Raw genomic sequence first — 19,308 nt, 5'->3', positions numbered from 1 at the left:
GGTCTTTTCCAACCTAAACGATTCTGTGATTCTAAGTCCAGATAGATGACATCCGTAGCTCTTCCCTTGTCCACTGATGCAGTCACTCCATTGTGGAAGGCCACTAGATTAGTGAGGCAGGGGTTTGCCCTTGCTGAGGCTTTTGGCAGTCTCTAATCACTCCCGTGCCTGGGAGTTTGCAGCACGGTGGTTGCGAGCAGTGTCACTTCTCAGGACAGGTCTGTCCCAGTTCCATTTAACCCCTGTCCTGAAGCTCTTGGCTTCACAAAGGGTGGGTACGCTGAAGAGCAGCCCTCAGGGAGGCTGAGTGTGGGCAGAGTTGCTGCAGCGTGCCTGAGCTATTTTTGGTTAAGCTATCTTAACACTTTCCTTGGTGTTAACCTTAAAGGTGCAAGTGCTGCACTGGGGTGGGAGTGGGGATGAAGAGCCCCTGGGCGCCTGCCCTCCCAAACCCCCACAGTAGCCACAGTGAAGGGTGTGCTTTTTAATGTCAGTTATAATAAAATATTTTTACAGAGCCCAAAAAATTCAAAATAGTGCAAAACATCTCACTGTCATGCATCCATGGTAGCCGCCGCCGGCGGTGCCGCACGGGGTGGTACAGACACACAGGCATCGGTGACACATGTGCTACAGGAGCAGAATTGGTTGGTTCAATCACATGCCAAACAGGACAGTTTGGGGAGGGGGCACGGGGCCAGGGGCACCATGGTCAGGGGGTGCAGGGCTGAGCCCCAGCCTGGCCGTGCGGGAGCAGCGGTTAGAAAAGGGGTGTAAACATTGAACAGAAACGAGACAGGAAAGCTAAACCCTTTGGTCCCAGGCAAACCCTATAGAAAAAGGACCATGGGGGCCAGTTGGGGTACCCTGTTTTGGGATGGGGAGGGGGCTGAGAGAGGTATATTGACTTGTGAGGTCATCGGGCCTCTGTCTTCCCCAGTACTTAGGGCAAGCTGGCCAGCTGGGGTGGCCATCCCCGACACCACGCACCCTGGCCTCCCGGGCACTCGCACGAGACACGCACACCACTGATCACGCAGAAATGGTGGTTAATGGGAAATCGTTCGGGGGCGGGGGGGGGGGTCCGCTGGGTTGGGGGTGGGAAGGGTCTCTCTTGCGCCAAGGAGGTCCCGTGGGCGCTGCTGCACTGCACGGGGATGGCTCATCCCCAGTGGCCAGAGCAAAGGGAGACAGGTCCCTCCGCTCCAGTGCCCCCAGCCCTCACCCCCAAGCCCTGGCACCCTGGGGGCAGCAGCGGGGCAGCCCACAGTGGCGGCAAGGCAGGGAAGACAGGATACGGGCCGGGGGCTGCTCCTGCCGCTCCCGGCCCCGGTGATGCCGCTGCCAGCCAGGGAGGGGACCCTGTGTGGGGCGTGTGGGGGCTGCGCCCACCGAGCCAACAGCCCCAATAGCCCTTCCGGGTGCAGGACACAGCTGCGTCGTGCTGCCCCGTGTATGTACAGCTATTTACATATGTATAGGGTGCTCAATGGGTGGGAGCCTCCCTGTCACTCAGGGCGCCCGGCGATGCTTGAGGGACGGGGACAAGGGACCATCGTGCTGTGCCAGCCACTCACCGACACCCCCGGGTGGGATGAGGCACGATCCTCCACCCCCCTCCAGCTCTTTCCTTGTGTCACTCCATGAGGTTTGGGGCAGGGTAGGACAGGGAAGGGTCAGGGAGGGGCCATTGGGGTTCCTCCATCTCAGACAGGCTGGGAAGGGGCAGATCTGTCCCATCACCCAGTCTGGGGTCCAGCCCTTCCCTGCAGCCCCACCAGCCCCAGCACCTTCCCGTCAGGGTAGGATGGAGGCATGGCTGCGCTCTGCACCGCTCTCACCCAGCCAGTCTGGCCAAGGGAGGGACAGGGGAGGTCTGTCACTGCAGCCGCCTCCCCCCCTCACCCACACCAGGGCCGGGAAGGAGACTCCTCTTATGGCCGCTCTTATGGCTTATACATGGCTGGAGGATGCTGTAGAAAGGGGGCCAGGAGTGGGGACAGAGGGCTGGGGGGGGCGGAAGGGGTTTAACTGCTGCCCTCCTCGGCCGAGCGTGTGTCCGACTTGAGCTTGACGAATTCCTTGGCCACCTCGTCGTTGTTGCGCTGGGAGAGGATGCGGAGGACGGTGAGGCCGGTGTCATCCATGTGGATGCGGCGGCCCAGGGGCAGCCAGCAGGCACAGCCAGGTCGCTGCAGGATATCACGGAGCTGCAGGACAGCAATGCCCACTGTCCGGTCCTCCCGGGCGAAGCAGTAATCCTTCACGCACACCTGCAGCTCGTAGCACTCGGGGCCTGTCTCTGTCCCCAGGGTGCTGCGGGGGAGCAAGGGTCGGGCAGTGTTGGCACAGGAGGTCACGCTCCCAGGCCCCCTGGTTCTGTGACAGCATCCTGTACGGGTGCTGCCTCCCCACTGCCCCTAAAAAGCCTTTTCTTTTTTCCCTTTTTCCCAATCCCTGCTTTTACCAGTGAGAAAACATCCCCTGGGGGACGAGCAAACTCACGGCAGACCCCAGGAGGAGGGGGCCCCATGTCATGGGGACACATCCCCCAGCCCAGCCCCACATCCCCAGCCCCGTGGTGCCACTCACAACTGGAAGCTCTCGTTGTACTTGGGGGCCCAGCTGTTGTTCTTAGATTTGGTGGCGAATTTCCTCTTCTTGTCACTGAGGTGGGGCCCGATGATGTTGACCTCGATGAAGGGCCGGAAGATGCCCGACGTCTGCCACTTGAGGTCGTTCGCAGCCACCACTGCAAGGAGGGGGCACATGAGGCTCACAGGGCGCTGCCACCTGGCATCCCAGCCAGCAGAACCCACCTTTGACGGTGACTTTGTGTTCGCCAGTGCCGGGGTGGGTGAAGAGCTCCACGTGGATGGACACCTCCCCGACAGGGTCATCCACACCAGAGCCTGCATGGCAAAGGGAGGAGTCATGAGTGCCCGCTCCCCCTGTGTCCTTGACGTCCCCTGCCCACCACCAACCCCACTGGAGGAGGCAGGTCACCCGCCACAGGGCGGGAGGGGGTGGGCAGTAGGAGTTGGCCCAATGTGGCCTCTGCCAAAGAGTTCTGGGGACAGCAGCATGGGTGTGGCAACCGTCAAGGACAGCTGGAGCTGGCACCAGGCTGGGCTGGGGCATGGCAGGACAGCCCCAGCTCCAGGCTGGCTCTCTGGAAACCTGCCCCACACCAGCAGGACCCAGCTGGGGTGCCTGGGTGGGATAGGGCAGGGGACAGTGGCCCAGCTCCCCCTACTATGGGCACGGGTGGGTGTCAGTGCTCCGTGCACGGCTGCGAGCATGGGCACAGCACTGGGCAGGAGGGACCTGATCTGGCCCTTGTGCCACAGGGCAGGCGTGGCCCGGCTTGGGGCTGACCTGCCCCCTCTTGTATCCCCTCCATCTCAGGGACCACATCAAGCCCTGGGGTCCCCGAGCCTTGGGAACTCAGGTGACCTGCGACCAACAGCCCAGCCGACCCCCACCCCCTCCCCAAAGAGTCGTGCATGCACCCATGGGTGAAGGAGGGGGTGCGAGGCAGAGGGACAGGCTCCATGGGTCACACAGAGCCAAGGAGATCAAACCGAGCTCAGCAGAAAGCTCCCAGGGTGGAAATAACAGTGCAAAGGAGGACACATCCCCAGGTGTCACTGCATGGCCCCCAGCACGAGGGTGCCAGGCCGGGGGGAGGCTGGCGATGGCACCCTCTCCTCTCCTCTCCATCCACCTCCATCCTCCGCCCCACCCCCGGCGCCCCATCCCCCCAGGCACCCGCCACCCGGGCAGCGCCGCATGCTGAGCCGAAATGGAGGCGATGGCGGGTGAGGAGGGGGTGTCTGGGTACGGGAGGCCAAGCATGGGGTGCAGTCCCGGCCCCTCTGGCAGGGTGTGATGGAGGCCAAGCAGGGCCCATAGAGCTGGGCTCATTCCTCACGCCCCAGGGCAGGCGGACGGAGCTCGCCGGAGCAAGGCTAGTAATGGTCCTTCTGGCAGCAGGGTGGATGGGAGGGGGACACGGACACGGTCATGGCCTCCCCTGGGGCCACATGTCCCAAGGAGACAGCTCCCCAGCTTGCAGGGAGGTCATGGCTAGTGCCCACCCCCAGGCAGCAGCACTGCAGACAATGTGGGGTGCCCAGAGCTTGCAAGTGAAGGTGGGCACCCCTGTCCCCATGGGGCACAGTCCCCCCTCCCTGGTCTGGGGGGTGGTCAATATGGCTGAGCACAGTTCCTCCAAATTCAGCCCAAAGCAGCCCTGGGAGTGCGAGTCTGTGGGCGGAGGGCTCCAGCTCTGCCCACGCGAGGGGTCCCCAAGGACAGTGGTGCTGGGACAGGGCTCCTGGCCACCCCGGCCCGCAGTGCCGGGACTGTTACTAGCCCAGGCCGGCGGCAGCAGGCAGGTGCAGGGGCGGGTGAGCAGCACACGTACCCTTCTCAGGATAAATTTCTTCACTAAGGGTAAACCTAATACCTTTCCCACCATGAACTAGTGGGAAGGAGAGAGAGAAAGACAGAGACACAGCACAGAGTACACGAAGAGAGGAGGAAGGAGACAACGTGCGTGGGGGACAGGAACAGTGGAAGAGGGGGGAGAAAACAAAGAGAAAGAAAGAGAGATCAGATCTTGCAGACAGACGGACGGTCGAGCATCCGGACAACACTGCAGTGACATGAGAGTGCCAGGCACCACCCGGCTCTGAGCCCAGGGGGTCCTGGGGCCAGACTGCACCCCAGGGGTGCTGGCACCCACCAGACCCAACCCCACGTCCCTCACATGGCTGGCACAGGAGGCACAGACAGGACAGACGGCCCTTGCAGGAGACACACAGACAGCAAATGCACATCCTGCTCCCCAGGGATTCGGACAAGCCTGGCTAGGGCACTGTGCGATGGCCCATGACCACCACCGAGCATCTCTGTCCCCTCCTCGAGCAGCCAAGGGACAAAATAAAGGGCAGCATTTAGAGCTGAGGGGTAGTCCTGCCCCAGAGGGTGCCCAGCACCCTGCACCACACGGCTCTGGCATAGGGGCAGTGCCTGAGAGGCACCTGGCACCCTGGATGGATCCCAAATCATGGGGTCCATGGGGCACCCAGCATGCCCAGGACAGGCCCTGGCACAGCATCTGGATCCAGCTTATCCTGCGAGAGGTCTGAGCCCTGGCCAGGCTGGCACCGCTCAGCTGAGACTGGCAGCTCCAAGGCAGTGCTGGACCTGAAGTGTCTGTGCTGGGTGACCGGGGCCATCCAGAGGGGACAAACACCGTAACACGTGGCCAGAGGGTGACCTTCTCCCCCACCCACGGCCCCCATTTCTGTGCCAGCCCAGCCGTGCCCTCACACTGGGGACACGCTCTTCTTGCTGGTGGGGGACCTCGGGGTGCCAGGCTGCCTCTGGGCACCGATGGCCCCTCTTCACCTGCAAACCATGGGAGGAAAAAGCCCTTCCCTCCCCACCCATCCCTCCCACCCCCCCGTAAGCCTAGCTGGGACCCCAGCCCCACTGGGATGGAGGCGGGGGGGGCCCCAGCCGTGGGGCAGCCAAGCCCATGTATGGGGATAGGGGGCCTGGGTGAGGGGCCAGGGCAGTGCATCCTACCCTGCGAAGCCTGGGTCTGCACAAAGGTTTTGATGAGGAGGTCAGTGGCCTGGGTGTAGAGAGACAGGGCATAGCGCAGCGACTGCAGGTCAGGGCTCTTCTCCAGGAATGTCTTCTTCAGCCCCACACCACCGGCATGGAAGTATTGCTGGAGGGGGGAGATGGCCACAGGGTCCTCAGCAGCTCTGCTGGAGCCCCCCCGGTGCCCCCCCAGGTCTGTGCCTCAGGGCTAGAGCCCTCGGGGCACCCCTTCGTACCCCAGAGTGCCCTCACCTTGATGGTGTCCAGCGCCAGCTCCACCACTGCACATTGCTTTGGGGTCAGGCTCTTGGCTTCCTCCCGCACCATGTGGTCCTGCAGGGCAGAAATCCTGCTCTCAGCATGGGACCAGGGTCCCGCTCCCCTCACCCCAACCACGTCAGCAAGCAAGCACTGGTGGGGTCCTTGCAACAGTGCCAGTGCCAGCCTGCAAAGCGCCACCCACCCTAGCACAGACAGGGGCTCGGAACACCCGCCCCCGCTCCAGCCCAGCCTCCCAGCCCTCACCTTCAGCTTGGAGAGCTGCCCCAGCTCCTTGGCTGCGTTGAAAATCATCTGCGTGCCCTGCAGAGAGCAAAGAGACAGGAACGGCCCCGGTGAGCGGCTGGGCTGGGGTGCCATGGCCGGGCTGGGCACGTGGTGCCAGGAGCTTGCTGCAGCTCCAGGGGCTCCCCCGGCCCCCCAGGCTCCAGGGGACTGGAGGGGGGGCTCCTCAGAGAGCCCCAGGGGCCACCAGCCGTGCCAGGCATGGTGATGCCGGTGCAGGGAGCTGGCGCAGCCCCCATGCCAGCCCCTGAGTTCTCAGCACAGGTGAGCGACTGGGGGCTCGGGGACCCCAGGGCAGGACATCACCCTGGCATCTGGGACCTCACACCCTGCTCAGCACGAGCAGCTTGGCCCAAGGTCCCATCCTGCTCCCTGTGGTGCCCAAGCACCCATTTCTGCATCCAGAGCCCAGCACGGCACTTCACTGGCACCGCATGGACCATCATAAGACATCGGGGCGGGCGGAGCAGAGAGCAAGTGCAGGGGGACAGTGGGCATGGGGAGGATGCGACGCAGTCCCACTGTACCCCGTGACACTGGCAGCCAAGCCAAACACCCCCGTGCCACCCAGGCCCCTGCCCAGTCCCAGCCCCAGGGAGGTTCCCGGCCCCTCTGCACCCCAGGGAACACCACAGATGGGAGCCCCGGCCACCTTTACCTGCCCTGTGCCGTGCCACCCCCATGGGCAGGGGCCATGAAGCCGTTCCACGGGGCCCACTGGCAAGGGTCCTGGGGACGCAGCCCTGTGGCACGGGCAGATCCCGCTCACCTCCCTGGTCTGGCACCCGCTGACCGGGCTGAGCACAAGCTCCCCTTCTCAAGCCCTCCAGTGTGCAACATGCAACTGGGTAAACTGGGGCCCAGTGGGCCAGCGATTCCCACCTCCTTCCCCCTGCCGGCACCAGTAGCTCCAGTCCTTCCCAACAATGAGAAACCCCACCACCTATCCCACTAACCATTACCTTCTGCAAGGGTCTGCACCCCCACGTCCTCATTTTGTACCCCCCCATTAACCCTTTGTGCCCCTGCCCCCTGAGTTCTGTCCCATTAATCATTCCCTTGCTGTCCCCGTCTCCCCCAGCTGGTGAACGGGCTGGGAGCTGGGGACACTGGTGTCACCCAAACAGAGCACAAGGGGACACTGTACTGAGCTGGGACTCCCCCACCCCGCAGCGCAAGGGACAAAGGACAGGGAGGAGGCGAGAGGAGGGACCAGAGCCAAGTGGGGAACAGAAGAGCCATGTCCTTACTTCAGTGTGACTGGGCAGCTTCACCCTGCTCTGGAAGAGAACAGCAAGGGACAGTTACTGGTGGCCCCAGCAGCAGCTGCCGCGGGTGCAGGCCCCCCACATCCCCCGGCCGTGCGGGCTCTGGCCCTGTACTCTCCTCTGGCTGCGCCCAGTTCTCCACTGGTTCAGCACCAGTTCACGCCTGCAAAGGCTCAGCCCTGTGCGCTTGCTGGTGAACCTGTGATGAGCATGCCAGCTCTCCTCCTGAGTGGGCACAGGCTTGCTCCCCACCTTGTTTGGGGCTGGGGAAATAGCAGCAGGTGGAGGAAAGCAGCTCACCCAGTATGCTCAGCAAACTGGGGCAGGATCCAGTGCCCCCTGCGAGAGGAGGGGGGAGCTGGGGTGAGCCGCAGGCATTGCCCAGGTGGATGCCGGTATGGCTCTTCCTGAGAGCCTGGTTTTGGGAGCAGGCAGCCTGGAGGGCTGTGCTGGACCCCCAGCCCGGTGGTGGGGAGCACCCAGACAGAGGGAGAGCCCATGTGCCTGGAGAATGCCCTTTGGCAAGTTCTGGGGTTCAATGAGCCTTGCTGAGGCCCTCCAGGCATCAGTGGGCTCAGAGGTCCAGGGGATCTCAGCAGCCCCATGGCCCCCAGTGTGCCCTGCACATCCCCAGCATGGCCCAGCATCCTGGGGGTCACCTCCAGCGGTGGGACGGGTTTGTGCCTGGGATCTCCCACGCCAGGGGACCCAGCCCCCACGCTGTCCCAGCCAGGCACCCGGAGGGGTGCTGAGCACCATGGGGCAGTGTCCCCCATGCCTGGCCGGGGATGGGTTACACCCCACATACCCACCCATAGGGGCTAAACACAACACGACACCTGCTCCCTACCCCAGGCCACACACAGAAACAGGTCACTGCCCCCATCCTGCACACAGGCAGCACGTCCCGGACAACACGGCACACCTCAACACAACAACACGCCACGCAGGCAACGGCACATCCAGACAGCACGACAGAGGAAGCACAGACAAGCCTGGACCTCCACAGCAGGCAGGTGTGGGGCCACGAGTGTGGCCACAGGGCGATGACACACATGGAGCCCACAGCTATTTACCTTCTCTGTCCCCTTGCCATGTTTTCTCAAGAGCGTGCCCTGTAGAAGCAACGTCAGAGGTTGAGTGGTGGGGTGGGGGAGCGGCGTAGGACGGGACACAGGGGGTGCGGGGCAAGGCTGGGCATGTGGGGTGGCCGCAAGCCGGCGGCAAAGAGGTTGCTAAGCTCCTAAAGGACAGCCAGGGCCAGCGGGGTCCCTGTCGGGGACTGGTCCCCACTGGGAGACTGCGTTAGTGGGGGACTGGTCCCCAGAGGGATGCTGGGTCAGTGAGGGACTGGTGCCTTTGGGATGCTGGGCCAACTGGTCCCCACTGGAATGCAGGATGTTGTACTGATGGGGAACTGGTCCCCATGCTGGGATGCTGGGCTTGTGGGTAACTGGTCCCTGCTGGGACGGAGGGATGCTGAGCCCATGGGGGGCTGGTCCCCAGTGGGATATAGGGAGGCAGGAGCAGCTGGCACTGCATGTGGGCAGCCTCTGGTGCCCCCACATCCCCCTCCAGCTCTGGCAGATGCTCACAGCGCTGGGGAGGGTGCAGCTGTACTTGGGTTTTGCACGCAGAGTTCTGCTCCATGCAGTGCTGGGCCCAGCAACAACCCCACGCTGACCCAGGCCCAGCAGTGGCAAGAGAAACAGCGTAAAATGGGGCAGCAGTGCCATGGGGAGGGTCCTAACCGGCCTCTCGGGGGGGCTGGGGCATGTCCGAATTGGGAGGAGGTAGCAGGGGGGGCAGGTGGCAGGGAAGCCTGCAGGAGGGTCAGGGGGTCCCCATGAGGTCTGAGGGGAGGCTCAGCCCCAGGCTGCCCCCAGGGTCTCTCCAAACGCTGCTGTTGGAAACAAAAGGTGTTGGGGGACCTGGGATGGGCATTTGTCCCCGCAGGGACTGGCACCCAGCACCCAACCACCGGCACCCAGCACCCAACCACCAGCACCCGCACCACTGCTCCTCCTTGCAAAGGTGCCTGCGGTCAAAGCAGGGGTGGGGGCAGGATTGGGTGGACGTGGCCCTTCCCTTGCCCCACGGGGCATAAGCCCATGGCCACAGACTGAGCAGAAGAGGACAAAAGGAAACTGCTCAGTCAAAGCCGTGCAAGGACCCAGCAGCAATGCCGAGAAGGGAACCCAGGAGTCCAGGCTCCCAGGGCCATATCCTGACCAGGGAAAAAGTCTCACAACTCATGCCAGCAACCTGCCCCACCACTGAGCAACCGGGCCAGGGACCGTCATGTCCCAGCAAGATGCTCCTCTCCGCAGGCAGGGAAAGCCTCTGCCCTCAGCCCCTCCCCCAGCCACACCCCAGCCAGCGCCTCAAGGGGAAACTGAGGCACAAGGAGTCAGGAAGAGCAGCCCTGACTACCAGGCACACACCGCTCCCCCTGCTCGTGTCTCCAGTGGCCTCTCTCACCCTCAGCATGGAGTGAGAAGATGGGATCAGCCTGGCTTTGGCTGTCCCTGATTACATGGCATTGCCCCATCACCATCGCATCACCATCTCCCGCCCCATCGCTAACCCTTGCACCTCCCCACATCCAGGCACCGCGAATCTGTCCAGGACCTTTCCACCCCCCGAACCCAGCTGGGGCGACGGGCAGGTGCCCACCAGGAGCCAGTGCCAAGCGGGCAGCACGAGGATGGGAACCACAGAGGTGGACCAAGTCAGGAGCCGGAGGAGGGCGTGGGCAGGGCGCGGGCAGCCACACAAGACAAAAACCGGCGAGGCCAGGACCGACACACAGCGGACAGACAGACAGACAGACAGGGAGCTGCCGTACTTACAATCATCTGCCATTGAAAGGCGAGCAGAGCAATTGGAGAGAACAACCGTGACATGAGTGTCGGCCCCCTCCTCCATCCTCCCCAGCCCCAGCCGCCCCCCGACCCCTGCCAGCCAGGAGGGACAGCAGAGCGGGGGTGTCCCCCACCTGATGTGCCACAGCGCTCGGCATCGATGCCCTGCCACTGGCACCACAGGTCTCCACAGCCCCAAAGTGGCCCCATCCCAACCTGCCCAGTCCTTCCTCACTGTGGCGGGGGGCTCTGTGCCCCAGGGGGACTCAGCTCCAGGGAGCTGGTGGACCCCACTCGAATTCAGCTCTGACACGTCGCCCCATGCTGCCACCATCACGTTGGGTGGGCTGTCCTCTGCCCTAGGGACCAGCCCCAGCACGGCCCCCCGCCAAGGGCTGCCTCCCCTCAAGAAAACCACCCAGCAGATCCACACGTCCATGCCACCGCCTCTGCCCTCAGCACAGGGCTTGCTGCCTCCAGAACATGGCATAGCCACACGTGGCTGGGAAGGGACAGAGACAGGGACTGGGATGGCAGCTGGGACCCAGTGGCACCAGCGGTCCTGCCACACCTTTGGCCAAGGGTGTGCAAGCCTGGCCGGGAGTGATGCAGGGCTGACTTTAGCCGGGCTCTGGGCTGTGACAAGGTGCCCATGAGGTGGCACCACTGCGGGCAGACAGGTCACCAGTGCGCTGTCCCTTACAGACACAGCACGAGGAGGCCCACAACCCCGGAAAGGTGCCACGGCGGCCAGTGGCTCCAGGGACTCCAAGTAAGAGCCTGAGCCCAGCTTTGTGACAGTGACAAAAGCCACTGAGAGTGACAGGGACAGATGTGTGGCTGGCTCAGAGCCCTTGGTGTCACCCTTCTCTGCCTGACCCCGAGGGAAGAGCCACTCCGGGAAGCTTCGGGGTTAATGGCTTCGTGCGAGGAGGACAGACACACAGCGATGCAATATGGAGCCTCGAAGGCTGTAGGTAACTTCCCTCTGAGGAGGGACCATTCCCTGGGCTTTGCTCTGCTCCCCTAGAGCCTGTCCAGCCCACGAGCAAGGCAGAGTTCAGCCCTGCTGCAGGGACATGCCCCCCCAGCCCCACATCATCCCCATCCCCACGAAGCCAGTCCCTACTCCCCAAGCAACCCCAGCCCCACAGCAAGGCCGGCGCTCCAAGAGCCTCCTGATTCACATCATGGCACAGGGACTGTGCCCGCAGCCCGTGCTGATGAGCGTGGCGTGGGCTGCTGCCCCAGCTCAGAGGGAAGAATGGAGAGGAAAGGACCAGTGCCGCCTCCTGGTGCCACGATGGAGGTGGCAGGAAGGTCCTTTGGCAAAGCCATCCAAGAGGGTGCTGGGCTGCACCGAGCACCTGGGTCAAGGATGACCTTTCTCTCCTCCATCCCTTCCCTGGCCATCAGCTGGGGGCAGGTTTGGGGAGGCCACTGAAGTCCCCACCCAAGGGGGCCTGGCCAGCAATGTCCCCCACTGGCCCCAGTCAGCCACCTGTGTCTCAGCTCCAGGGTCCCCAATCCCTGGTCCCCCTCACTGTCACTCACCGTCTGGTCAGTGAGCGGGGGCAGGACGATGGTCTTCTCCATCGTGTTCATCACCAGCTTCCAGAGCTCCTTCAGCACCCGCTTCAGCACTGTCTTCTCACAGATCTTGGCAAAGAGCGTCAGGCTGCAGAGAGGGGACGGAGCTGAAGTTCCCAGCACAGCACCCCTGATGCCACCCCTTGCCTGGTCACCCTGACCCTGCAGGTCCCCCCACACTCCTGGGGCAGATGAGGGGTATTGGGGAGGGTGAGGGTCCCTGTTGCCCTCCACACTCACTTGCTGTCCAGGAGGTCCATGATGGGCTGCAGGACATTGTCAGCATCCTGTGCAACACTGCTGCAGGTGCTGGCCGGGACGTTGCCGGTGCCCTTCACCTGGCCCAGGATGTCGCCCATCTGCTTCACGCACTCCTCGATGTGCGGCTGGAAACTGGGGACCGCAACGCCCAAGCAGCTCAGCATCCCCCACGGCCATGCCCAGGACCTGCTTGGCCGAGCAAAGCCCCCAGCCTGGCCCCAGCTGCAGCTCCTGGACCCCCAAACCTCTCCTTAGCCCACCACCCACACCCTCTTGCCTGGGTATACCTGGTGGCAAAGACTCGGCTCAGCTCATCCAGGACATTGTTGAGTTTCACCTGCAGTTCCTTGAGGATATCACTGGCTCTGTGTCCAGCTGGAGGTGGACAGGTTGGAAAAGCCATCAGGGTCCCTGGCCCAGCCCTGGGGGGTTCTCTGCACCCCAAATGCACCCCTGGGCAGAGTGAAGCCCACCCATTGTCCGACGTGGTAGAAGAGCAGGGTGCCATGGGGTGGACAGCGTCATCCCATACAGGAGTGAGGAACTGGGGTCTGCTTCCAACACTGCGGAGCTGGGGAAGGGGCTGCCTCCGGGGAGAAGGGACTGATCCAGCCCCTCCACAGGGCTCCCTCCTGGACACCCCTGATACACACCTCCTTCCCACCCATGGCTTCAAACATCTTCTCAAGCTGGACACGGAGCTGCTGGATGTTGTTCATCAGGATGCAGGCTGGAGGGTTGGGATGGAGAGGGGGGTCAGCACCAACAAATGTGGCTGGAACAGCTGCCCACTGCCCCAGGTCCCTCCCACCCTGCAGCAGGGGACACAAGAACAGTCACGGCACGGAGCCCCGCCTGGCAGCATTTCAGGGACTGCCATCGGACAGAGGCCAAGGGCAGAACCTGCACCATGGGGACCAGCTCTGGAGCTGAGGTCACCGTGTGGGGACAGCCCTGCCTGGCAGCACCAGGCAGGTAGTAAGCAGAAGGGAGATACAGCACCACTTTCTCCTTCTCCTTGGAGCAGTACGAGGCAAAATCCTTAGAGATGATCTCCGCATACTGGAGCAGCACATTGCTGATGGTCTGCAGCCAAACGAAGGATGGGACCCACCCAGAGAGCAGCAAAGGGGAAGAAGGAGGGAGAGGAGACCATGAGTAAGTACTGCAGCAGTGAAACAACCCAGCACCTGGATACACCCTGGGACCCCTGGACCCCCCGGCCCCACAGATGTGCCAGGACCCGCATAGGCACAGCCACTGGAAGCCAGATCCAGCACATCTGATCTCCACAGGCAGCTCCATCACCAGCACAGCTGTGACTGTGACAGCACCAGCCATCAAGCCTGCATGCCACTCCCTCCCACACTGCAGTGAGCCAAGTGGCATTTAATTAATCTAGATTAATTAACCAATTAACTCATTAATTAGCTAATCTCCTGTGCTAGCAAAGCTGGGAGAGCCACAGGGTCTGTTGGCGGGCACATTTGCTTGAGCATTGCTGTTTGAGGTGGTGCAATCTGTGCCCTCTGCAGCTGGATGGGATGCAGCAGAGCGAGCCCAGGAGCCCCGGGCCAGGGCTGGGACCGAGGTCCCAGGGGTGCTGCTGGCCCAGCAGCCCTTGCCCTGGCAGCTGCCCACCTTGGCAAACCATTCGCATGTAGTGCCCAACGATCTGCGGGTCGGGGCACTCAAGCTTCTTGATGATCTCGAAGCTCTGGTTGAGCTGGGAGAAGACGTCCACCACAGAGCAAGAGAAGAGCGCGTGCTCTGACGTCTGCTGGAACTGGGGGAGCAAGAGGCAGTGTCAGCAGGAGGCAGGGAGGGGAGATTTTGGCCCCAGTAGAGTCACACTGGGCATTGAGGGACAAGCTCTTCGCCCACCCCTGGCTGCAGCCCCTGTGCCCACTGACATACCCCATCCTTCTTGTCCCGCTCCAGCGCTCCATGCAGGAAATCCCGTGACACCTCTTCATTCTCATCCAGCCACTGGATAACGAAGGGCTCAAACCAGCTGGAAGAGAGGCCCATCCCTGGTGAGGCCAGCCAGACCCCGGGGCGCAAGCACCCCCTCCCCTGCCCCCCAAGGGCTGCACTCACGCGGGGTACTCGGGCACGCGGCTCTTGAAGGAGGGCAGCTCGGTGACGTACTCGTTGTACAGCCACTTCACCTTGAAGTGCAGGTTCATGTAGTCCGCGCTCTTGCACAGGCGGTGCTTGTCATGCTCTGCACGGGGGAGGCGAGTGTGCGTGGGGGTTGCTTTGAGCCCCAAACCTGGGGAGCGGCTGCCCCAGGGGCAGCTCTGGGGATGCCAGGGTAATGGGGTGAAGATGGAAGTGCTTCTTGGGTGGGATTTAAGCTAGGCATTGTGTAGATGAGGGGGTGAAATGGGTTTGCCCAGGGAACAGGGAAGGTGGGAGCAGAGTGCGGCTCCTGCCTGGTTCCCCACCCGGCTCGGGGCGGCATGGGGGGACTCACCCTCCATCGCATACTTCATGTCCTGAGCAAAGAGGTTCCACATCACCTCAGCGCTGATCTTCCCCACGTTCAGTTCCTGGGGGAACCTGGGGCAGGGGGAAAGCGCAGACACGGAGTGGACCAGCCCTCCACTTGGAGATATGTCCCCCTCACGCCTCCCGCCTGCCTCAGTTTCCCCATCTGTAGAATGGATGTTACAACCCACTTCCAAAGGACTAAGGCTCCCGTTGCCTCCGTGTGGGCATCCCCCCGGGTGTGAAGCAGGGTCCCCTTTCCCAGCACCTACTCACTGGTTCAAGCAGGGTGTGTAGGAGTTCTTGTCCTCCTCGATAATGGAGACTATCAGGGTGATGAGCTTGGACCAGAAGTCCAGGTTTTTGATGCTGGGGCCCTGCTCCTCGGGCGGCACCTCGCCTTTCTTAGTCTGGAGCGATGGGGACACAGTGGAGGCTCCAGTCACCCCACCCGCAGGGCTCGATTTCGTGGTGGGGCTAACGAGGAGGCAGAAGGGCTCTGGGAACACCCTGGAGGCCCCCCATGCAGCCCCCACCCCCCCTCCCCTTGTCTGACCCTGGTCTCAACCCGGCAGCAGTGGGGCTCAAACCCTGCCCAAGGCTTGGGGCTCATTCTGCATGGGGCTAAGCGCTCTGGAGAGGGAGCGGGAGCATTGCGCGAAGGAGAAGGGCAGGGGGTGGGGAAGGTCAGTGGGGTGCAGCAAGGTCCCCCCGCAGCGCTCAGCATCCCAGTGCGTCCCGGCTCCCCCCACCCCACGCACCGGGTCCGTCTGGTACTCGCGACTGTACAGCTCGTGACAGTTGTTGAAGATGTACTCATAGGTGGAGTTGAGGCAGGCTTTCACGCAGTCCTTCACCACCTGGCTGGCTCGTGGGGGGCTCTGCAGCTCCTGGACCTGGGTGTGCGGGGAGGGAGCGGCGCTGGAGGCAGACCCACAGCCTAGCCACCCGGCACCCACCACCAGGCCAGCGCAACCCCAGCCTTGCAAAGAGCCGGGGCCAGCAAGGCTCAGGCTCCCCACCAAAGGGACAGGGCGAGTGGGGCCCCAGCAATACCTTCATCCGAAAGAAGGTGATGCTGGTCAGCAAATCCACCGTGGACTTGAGATCCTGCAGCCGTTCGGGACTGCTGGCAGGGAAGTTGTTCTGCCAAAGAGGAAGAAAAGAGCAGAGTTGCAGACAAAACTCTCACAGGGGCAAGTGGAGGGGAAGAAAACAGCTGCCTGTTGTTTCAGACCTTATTAGACGGGTGGGGAAACTGAGGCACAGCAGGCACCTTACCCGGTACATGGAGAGGTCGATTCGCAACGAGTTGTGCAGCTGGTCGAGGAGTTTGACGAACCGCTCCTTCTGCGGATAAATGCCCCGGAGCCAGGTAAACAGGGGAAAGGCAGCAGGGACCACCCCCCCCACCCTGCTGCCCCTGGTTCTCTCTGCCCCCAGCCTGGCCTGCACTGCCCCTGGCTTATCCCTCTCCTTCCTGCTGTCCTGCTGTCCTTCCTTCCCTCCTTCCTTCATCAGAGCCCTGTGGCGGGCACGGGATGCCCGTGGAGAAGAGCATGTCCTCGCTGGTGGCCGGGGCTCACCGGCAGCTGTTGATGGCTCCCGGGGCACACACGGCCGTGCCGGGCGCGGCGCAGGATCGAGAGGCAGCACCACGCATCCCCTTTGCTCTCGCTGGCAGCCAGTGCCGGAGGGGGGACCGGCTGCTCTATCGACCCTGCCCGTTTGAACACCTCCGAGCCTGGGCTCGGGACAGGAGTAGGGAGAGGGTGTGCAGAATCGTGCCCATGGGCCGCATGGCCCCTGGACTGACGCCTTCAAAGAACTCAGGAAAAAAGGGCAGGGAAAGAGCAGCTGGGCTCTTGCAGTGGTCACCCGTCTTCGGGACTGAGCTGCTTTGAGACAAGGCCAGGATGGCCCCCAGGAGCTGGATGCCACCATGGGCTCCTCGCTCGCCCGACCAGGCTGCATCAAGGGATGTGGGCAGGGAACCGCCCCAGGTAGACGGTCTCCACTGGGGCTGAGTGGTGTTAATTCAGCTCAGCTCAGCTCCTGTCCAGGAAGCTCGGGGCAGGAGGATGCAAATCCCGTGTTGGGCTGCGGATCGGGCATCAGAGCTGAGGGCAAAGCAACCAATCTGCCCCAAAACTCTGTCGGCACGCATTTCACTTTGCATCTCTGCCGGGGCGGGGAGCTTTGGACAACCCCGTGGGCCTCCCACGAGAGCCCTGGGTTCCCCCCCAGCACAGGCTGTACCGGGTCAGGGCTGCCCCGCAGGGCTCCAGAGAGCCTGGAGCAGCTCCCCGAGTCCTGGGGGGAGGACAAGGGGACGGGACAGGGCAGCAAGTCCCACGCCCGCCTGGCCACAGCTCGGCCAAGCCCGCAGCCTGCACTGGCGACCGCAAACCTTCGGCGCGCTCGCCCGCCGGAGACGGCAAAGCCAGGCTCTGGGCCAAGACCGTGCGTCCCCGCCACCGAACGGCTGCAGCGCTTTAAAACTGGACACGACGGGTACTCGGGGTTAAAGCGACACGGCCGGGCACTTTAGGACCCAACCTTAGGCTCTCTAAAAAAAGAGAAAGAAACAAGTTTTTAAAACCCTCCATGTTAGAGAAAAGGCGCTTTTTTTTTTTGTACGGTTTCCTCCTCCTGCGTGACCCGGAGGCACAGCTCGCTCGGCTCTAGCTACCCCCTGCAACGGGAATGGGAGGTGAGCCGGAGCAGCCGCTGCCCAGAGCTGCGCTCGGCCCTGCCTGCACCCCTGGCTACCCAGCACTTTGCCTGACCCAGGGCTGGGCACTGATCCCGGCTCGACCCGTGCGCATCCAGAGCAACCACGTGCTGCCTCTGGGACGGCGCGGGGGGAGCCGGGGCGAGAGCTCAGCCCCACCTCGCCCACGTCCCCAAGGGCACACCCGGCCCCGGCACAAACTCGCCCCGCTTGCTGCAAGCAAGGCACCCAGCGGGCACGCATGGGTGCTGGCACAGCCAGGCGAGTTTGCAGCGGTCCTGGGCGTGCCCAAAGCGCGCAGGGCCATGCGAAACTCCCGGCGAGCTGCAGGGATGGCTCCTTGCCACCTGCTTGTGATTTTGCCACCGAGGTTTCCCCCTCCTGCCACACTGCCGCCCAGCATCCCAGCCCGCTCGGACTCCAGTCGCAGTTTTACCGTAATAATTTGGGGAGCAAATTTAGGCCTTCTCCCAGGAAGGCGGTGGCTCTTTTCCTTCCTGAAAAACGGGAGCGGGATGAATTTTGGGGCAAGCAGGGGCTGACCCCACTGCTGCCCAGCTGCAGTTTGGAGCGGGGTGTTTTGCATGGCCCTTTTTGGCCCCCGAGCCCCCCACCCCCTCCCAAGAGAAGAGAGAGAAGAAGGAAGGAGTGTTTACGCACCATCGGACTTACCCCGAAATTGGAAGCGGCAAAGCGGTCGGAGGCCGAGACATTGGTGGAAGCCGTGGTGTGAGCATAGTAGGCGTTGATGTTGGCTAGCAGGGTGCTCATCACCGCCGGCACCCCCGGGCACATGTATTTGGAGGAAAGACAGGCAAAATGCCTGCAGAGGGAGGCAGAAGGTGAGGGCGCAGGGCCACGAGAGGGGCTGCCTGTAGGAAGGGGCGCGGGGTTTGGGGTGCACGCGTGGAGAAGGGGAGGGGGGGTGCACGGGTGCAGGGCAAGCTGGGGGAGCGTGTCTGCACCCGTGCGGGGAGGCAGGGGCAAACGGCAGCAGGGGAGGAAGGTGCCAACAGTGATCCCCCCACCCAGGGCTGGCGCGGCCCCTTCGAGCAGGGTGGAGGGCGAGGGACTCACGTCATGGCCTGGTAGATGGACTCCACCCCGTAGCGCATGGCAAACTCGTCCACGATCTCCTGCGCCGTCTCATCAAAGTACACCTTCCAGGCATCATCCCCCTTGGCATCGGGAATCTTCACCACCCCATTGTTTTGCAAATCCGTCACAAAGTGGAACAGGTTCTGGAGGTACAAATGAGTCCCGTCAGGTCCTCGGGGCCGGTGCGGCACGGTGGCATTGCTGGGTTGGGGGCCATGCCCCCCGCGCCTGCCTGGGCTGCTCACCTCGTGCAGGCAGGTGTACTGGACGTGGTAGGGAGCCACCTTCTCCTCGCCTTTGATCTCCACGCTGATGTGCAGCCGGATGGCTCCCGATACGGCCGACTTGTCTGTCCGCTTGTCTGTGGGGGCACAGGGAGGGGGACGAGATGTGAGGCTTCCCCAGAGCGACTCTGCTCACTCCTGGCCCCAAAGAGGGGCAGAAGGCTCTGGCATGGAGGGGCTCTTGGGGCAGGGGGACGCCCGGCCCCCCGCACAGCCAGGCCAGGGTACAATGCAGCCAAGGCATTGCAGAGAGGGGCTTGGCTGTATCTCCAGGCACTACAGAGGTGTGGCCTCACCATGCCTCAGTTTCCCCTCTGCAGAGGGCCAGTGCTCCAGACCTCCTGGGCAAAGGGTTTTGAGAATGACCCTGAGAAAATACTTGATCCCAATGGCTTTCAATATTAAGTGGGGTTAGTAGCAGACCCTATACTAATATGCTGAGATAGCCTTCACCCCAGGGCTGGTAGCACGTCCCCCCAGGAGCGCAGGGCCAAGAGTCCCAGCCCGAGCAGGTCGTGCTGGGGCAGCAGGTT

The 19,308-nt window shown here is 63.0% G+C and overlaps 1 protein-coding gene across 1 annotated transcript in view; it reads right to left on the bottom strand.

Annotated features, from left to right (window-relative positions):
* Positions 1 to 2,027: 2,027 nt before the first annotated feature.
* The window catches only part of UNC13A (unc-13 homolog A), a 36,140-nt gene continuing 18,859 nt past the window's right edge, over positions 2,028 to 19,308 (bottom strand). Inside the window, exons 21-46 of the mRNA XM_075723838.1 lie at positions 18,737 to 18,852; positions 18,471 to 18,634; positions 18,054 to 18,216; positions 15,941 to 16,009; positions 15,716 to 15,805; positions 15,421 to 15,555; positions 14,936 to 15,069; positions 14,646 to 14,731; positions 14,267 to 14,393; positions 14,084 to 14,180; positions 13,818 to 13,952; positions 13,135 to 13,252; positions 12,807 to 12,896; positions 12,454 to 12,529; positions 12,146 to 12,298; positions 11,870 to 11,993; positions 10,304 to 10,309; positions 8,528 to 8,566; positions 7,434 to 7,463; positions 6,145 to 6,201; positions 5,872 to 5,952; positions 5,599 to 5,746; positions 4,430 to 4,486; positions 2,820 to 2,912; positions 2,593 to 2,752; positions 2,028 to 2,316 (exon numbers count right to left, since the gene is read on the bottom strand). Coding sequence (XP_075579953.1) covers positions 2,028 to 2,316; positions 2,593 to 2,752; positions 2,820 to 2,912; positions 4,430 to 4,486; positions 5,599 to 5,746; positions 5,872 to 5,952; positions 6,145 to 6,201; positions 7,434 to 7,463; positions 8,528 to 8,566; positions 10,304 to 10,309; positions 11,870 to 11,993; positions 12,146 to 12,298; positions 12,454 to 12,529; positions 12,807 to 12,896; positions 13,135 to 13,252; positions 13,818 to 13,952; positions 14,084 to 14,180; positions 14,267 to 14,393; positions 14,646 to 14,731; positions 14,936 to 15,069; positions 15,421 to 15,555; positions 15,716 to 15,805; positions 15,941 to 16,009; positions 18,054 to 18,216; positions 18,471 to 18,634; positions 18,737 to 18,852 — 2,837 coding nt within the window. The remainder of the gene's footprint in view (positions 2,317 to 2,592; positions 2,753 to 2,819; positions 2,913 to 4,429; positions 4,487 to 5,598; positions 5,747 to 5,871; positions 5,953 to 6,144; positions 6,202 to 7,433; positions 7,464 to 8,527; positions 8,567 to 10,303; positions 10,310 to 11,869; positions 11,994 to 12,145; positions 12,299 to 12,453; positions 12,530 to 12,806; positions 12,897 to 13,134; positions 13,253 to 13,817; positions 13,953 to 14,083; positions 14,181 to 14,266; positions 14,394 to 14,645; positions 14,732 to 14,935; positions 15,070 to 15,420; positions 15,556 to 15,715; positions 15,806 to 15,940; positions 16,010 to 18,053; positions 18,217 to 18,470; positions 18,635 to 18,736; positions 18,853 to 19,308) is intronic.

Source organism: Pelecanus crispus, chromosome 20, assembly GCF_030463565.1.
Source record: "Pelecanus crispus isolate bPelCri1 chromosome 20, bPelCri1.pri, whole genome shotgun sequence".
In the NCBI taxonomy this organism is placed as follows: domain Eukaryota; kingdom Metazoa; phylum Chordata; class Aves; order Pelecaniformes; family Pelecanidae; genus Pelecanus; species Pelecanus crispus.
The sequence above is the reverse complement of the archived record's forward strand: the minus strand, read 5'-3'. Positions and strand labels throughout refer to the sequence as shown.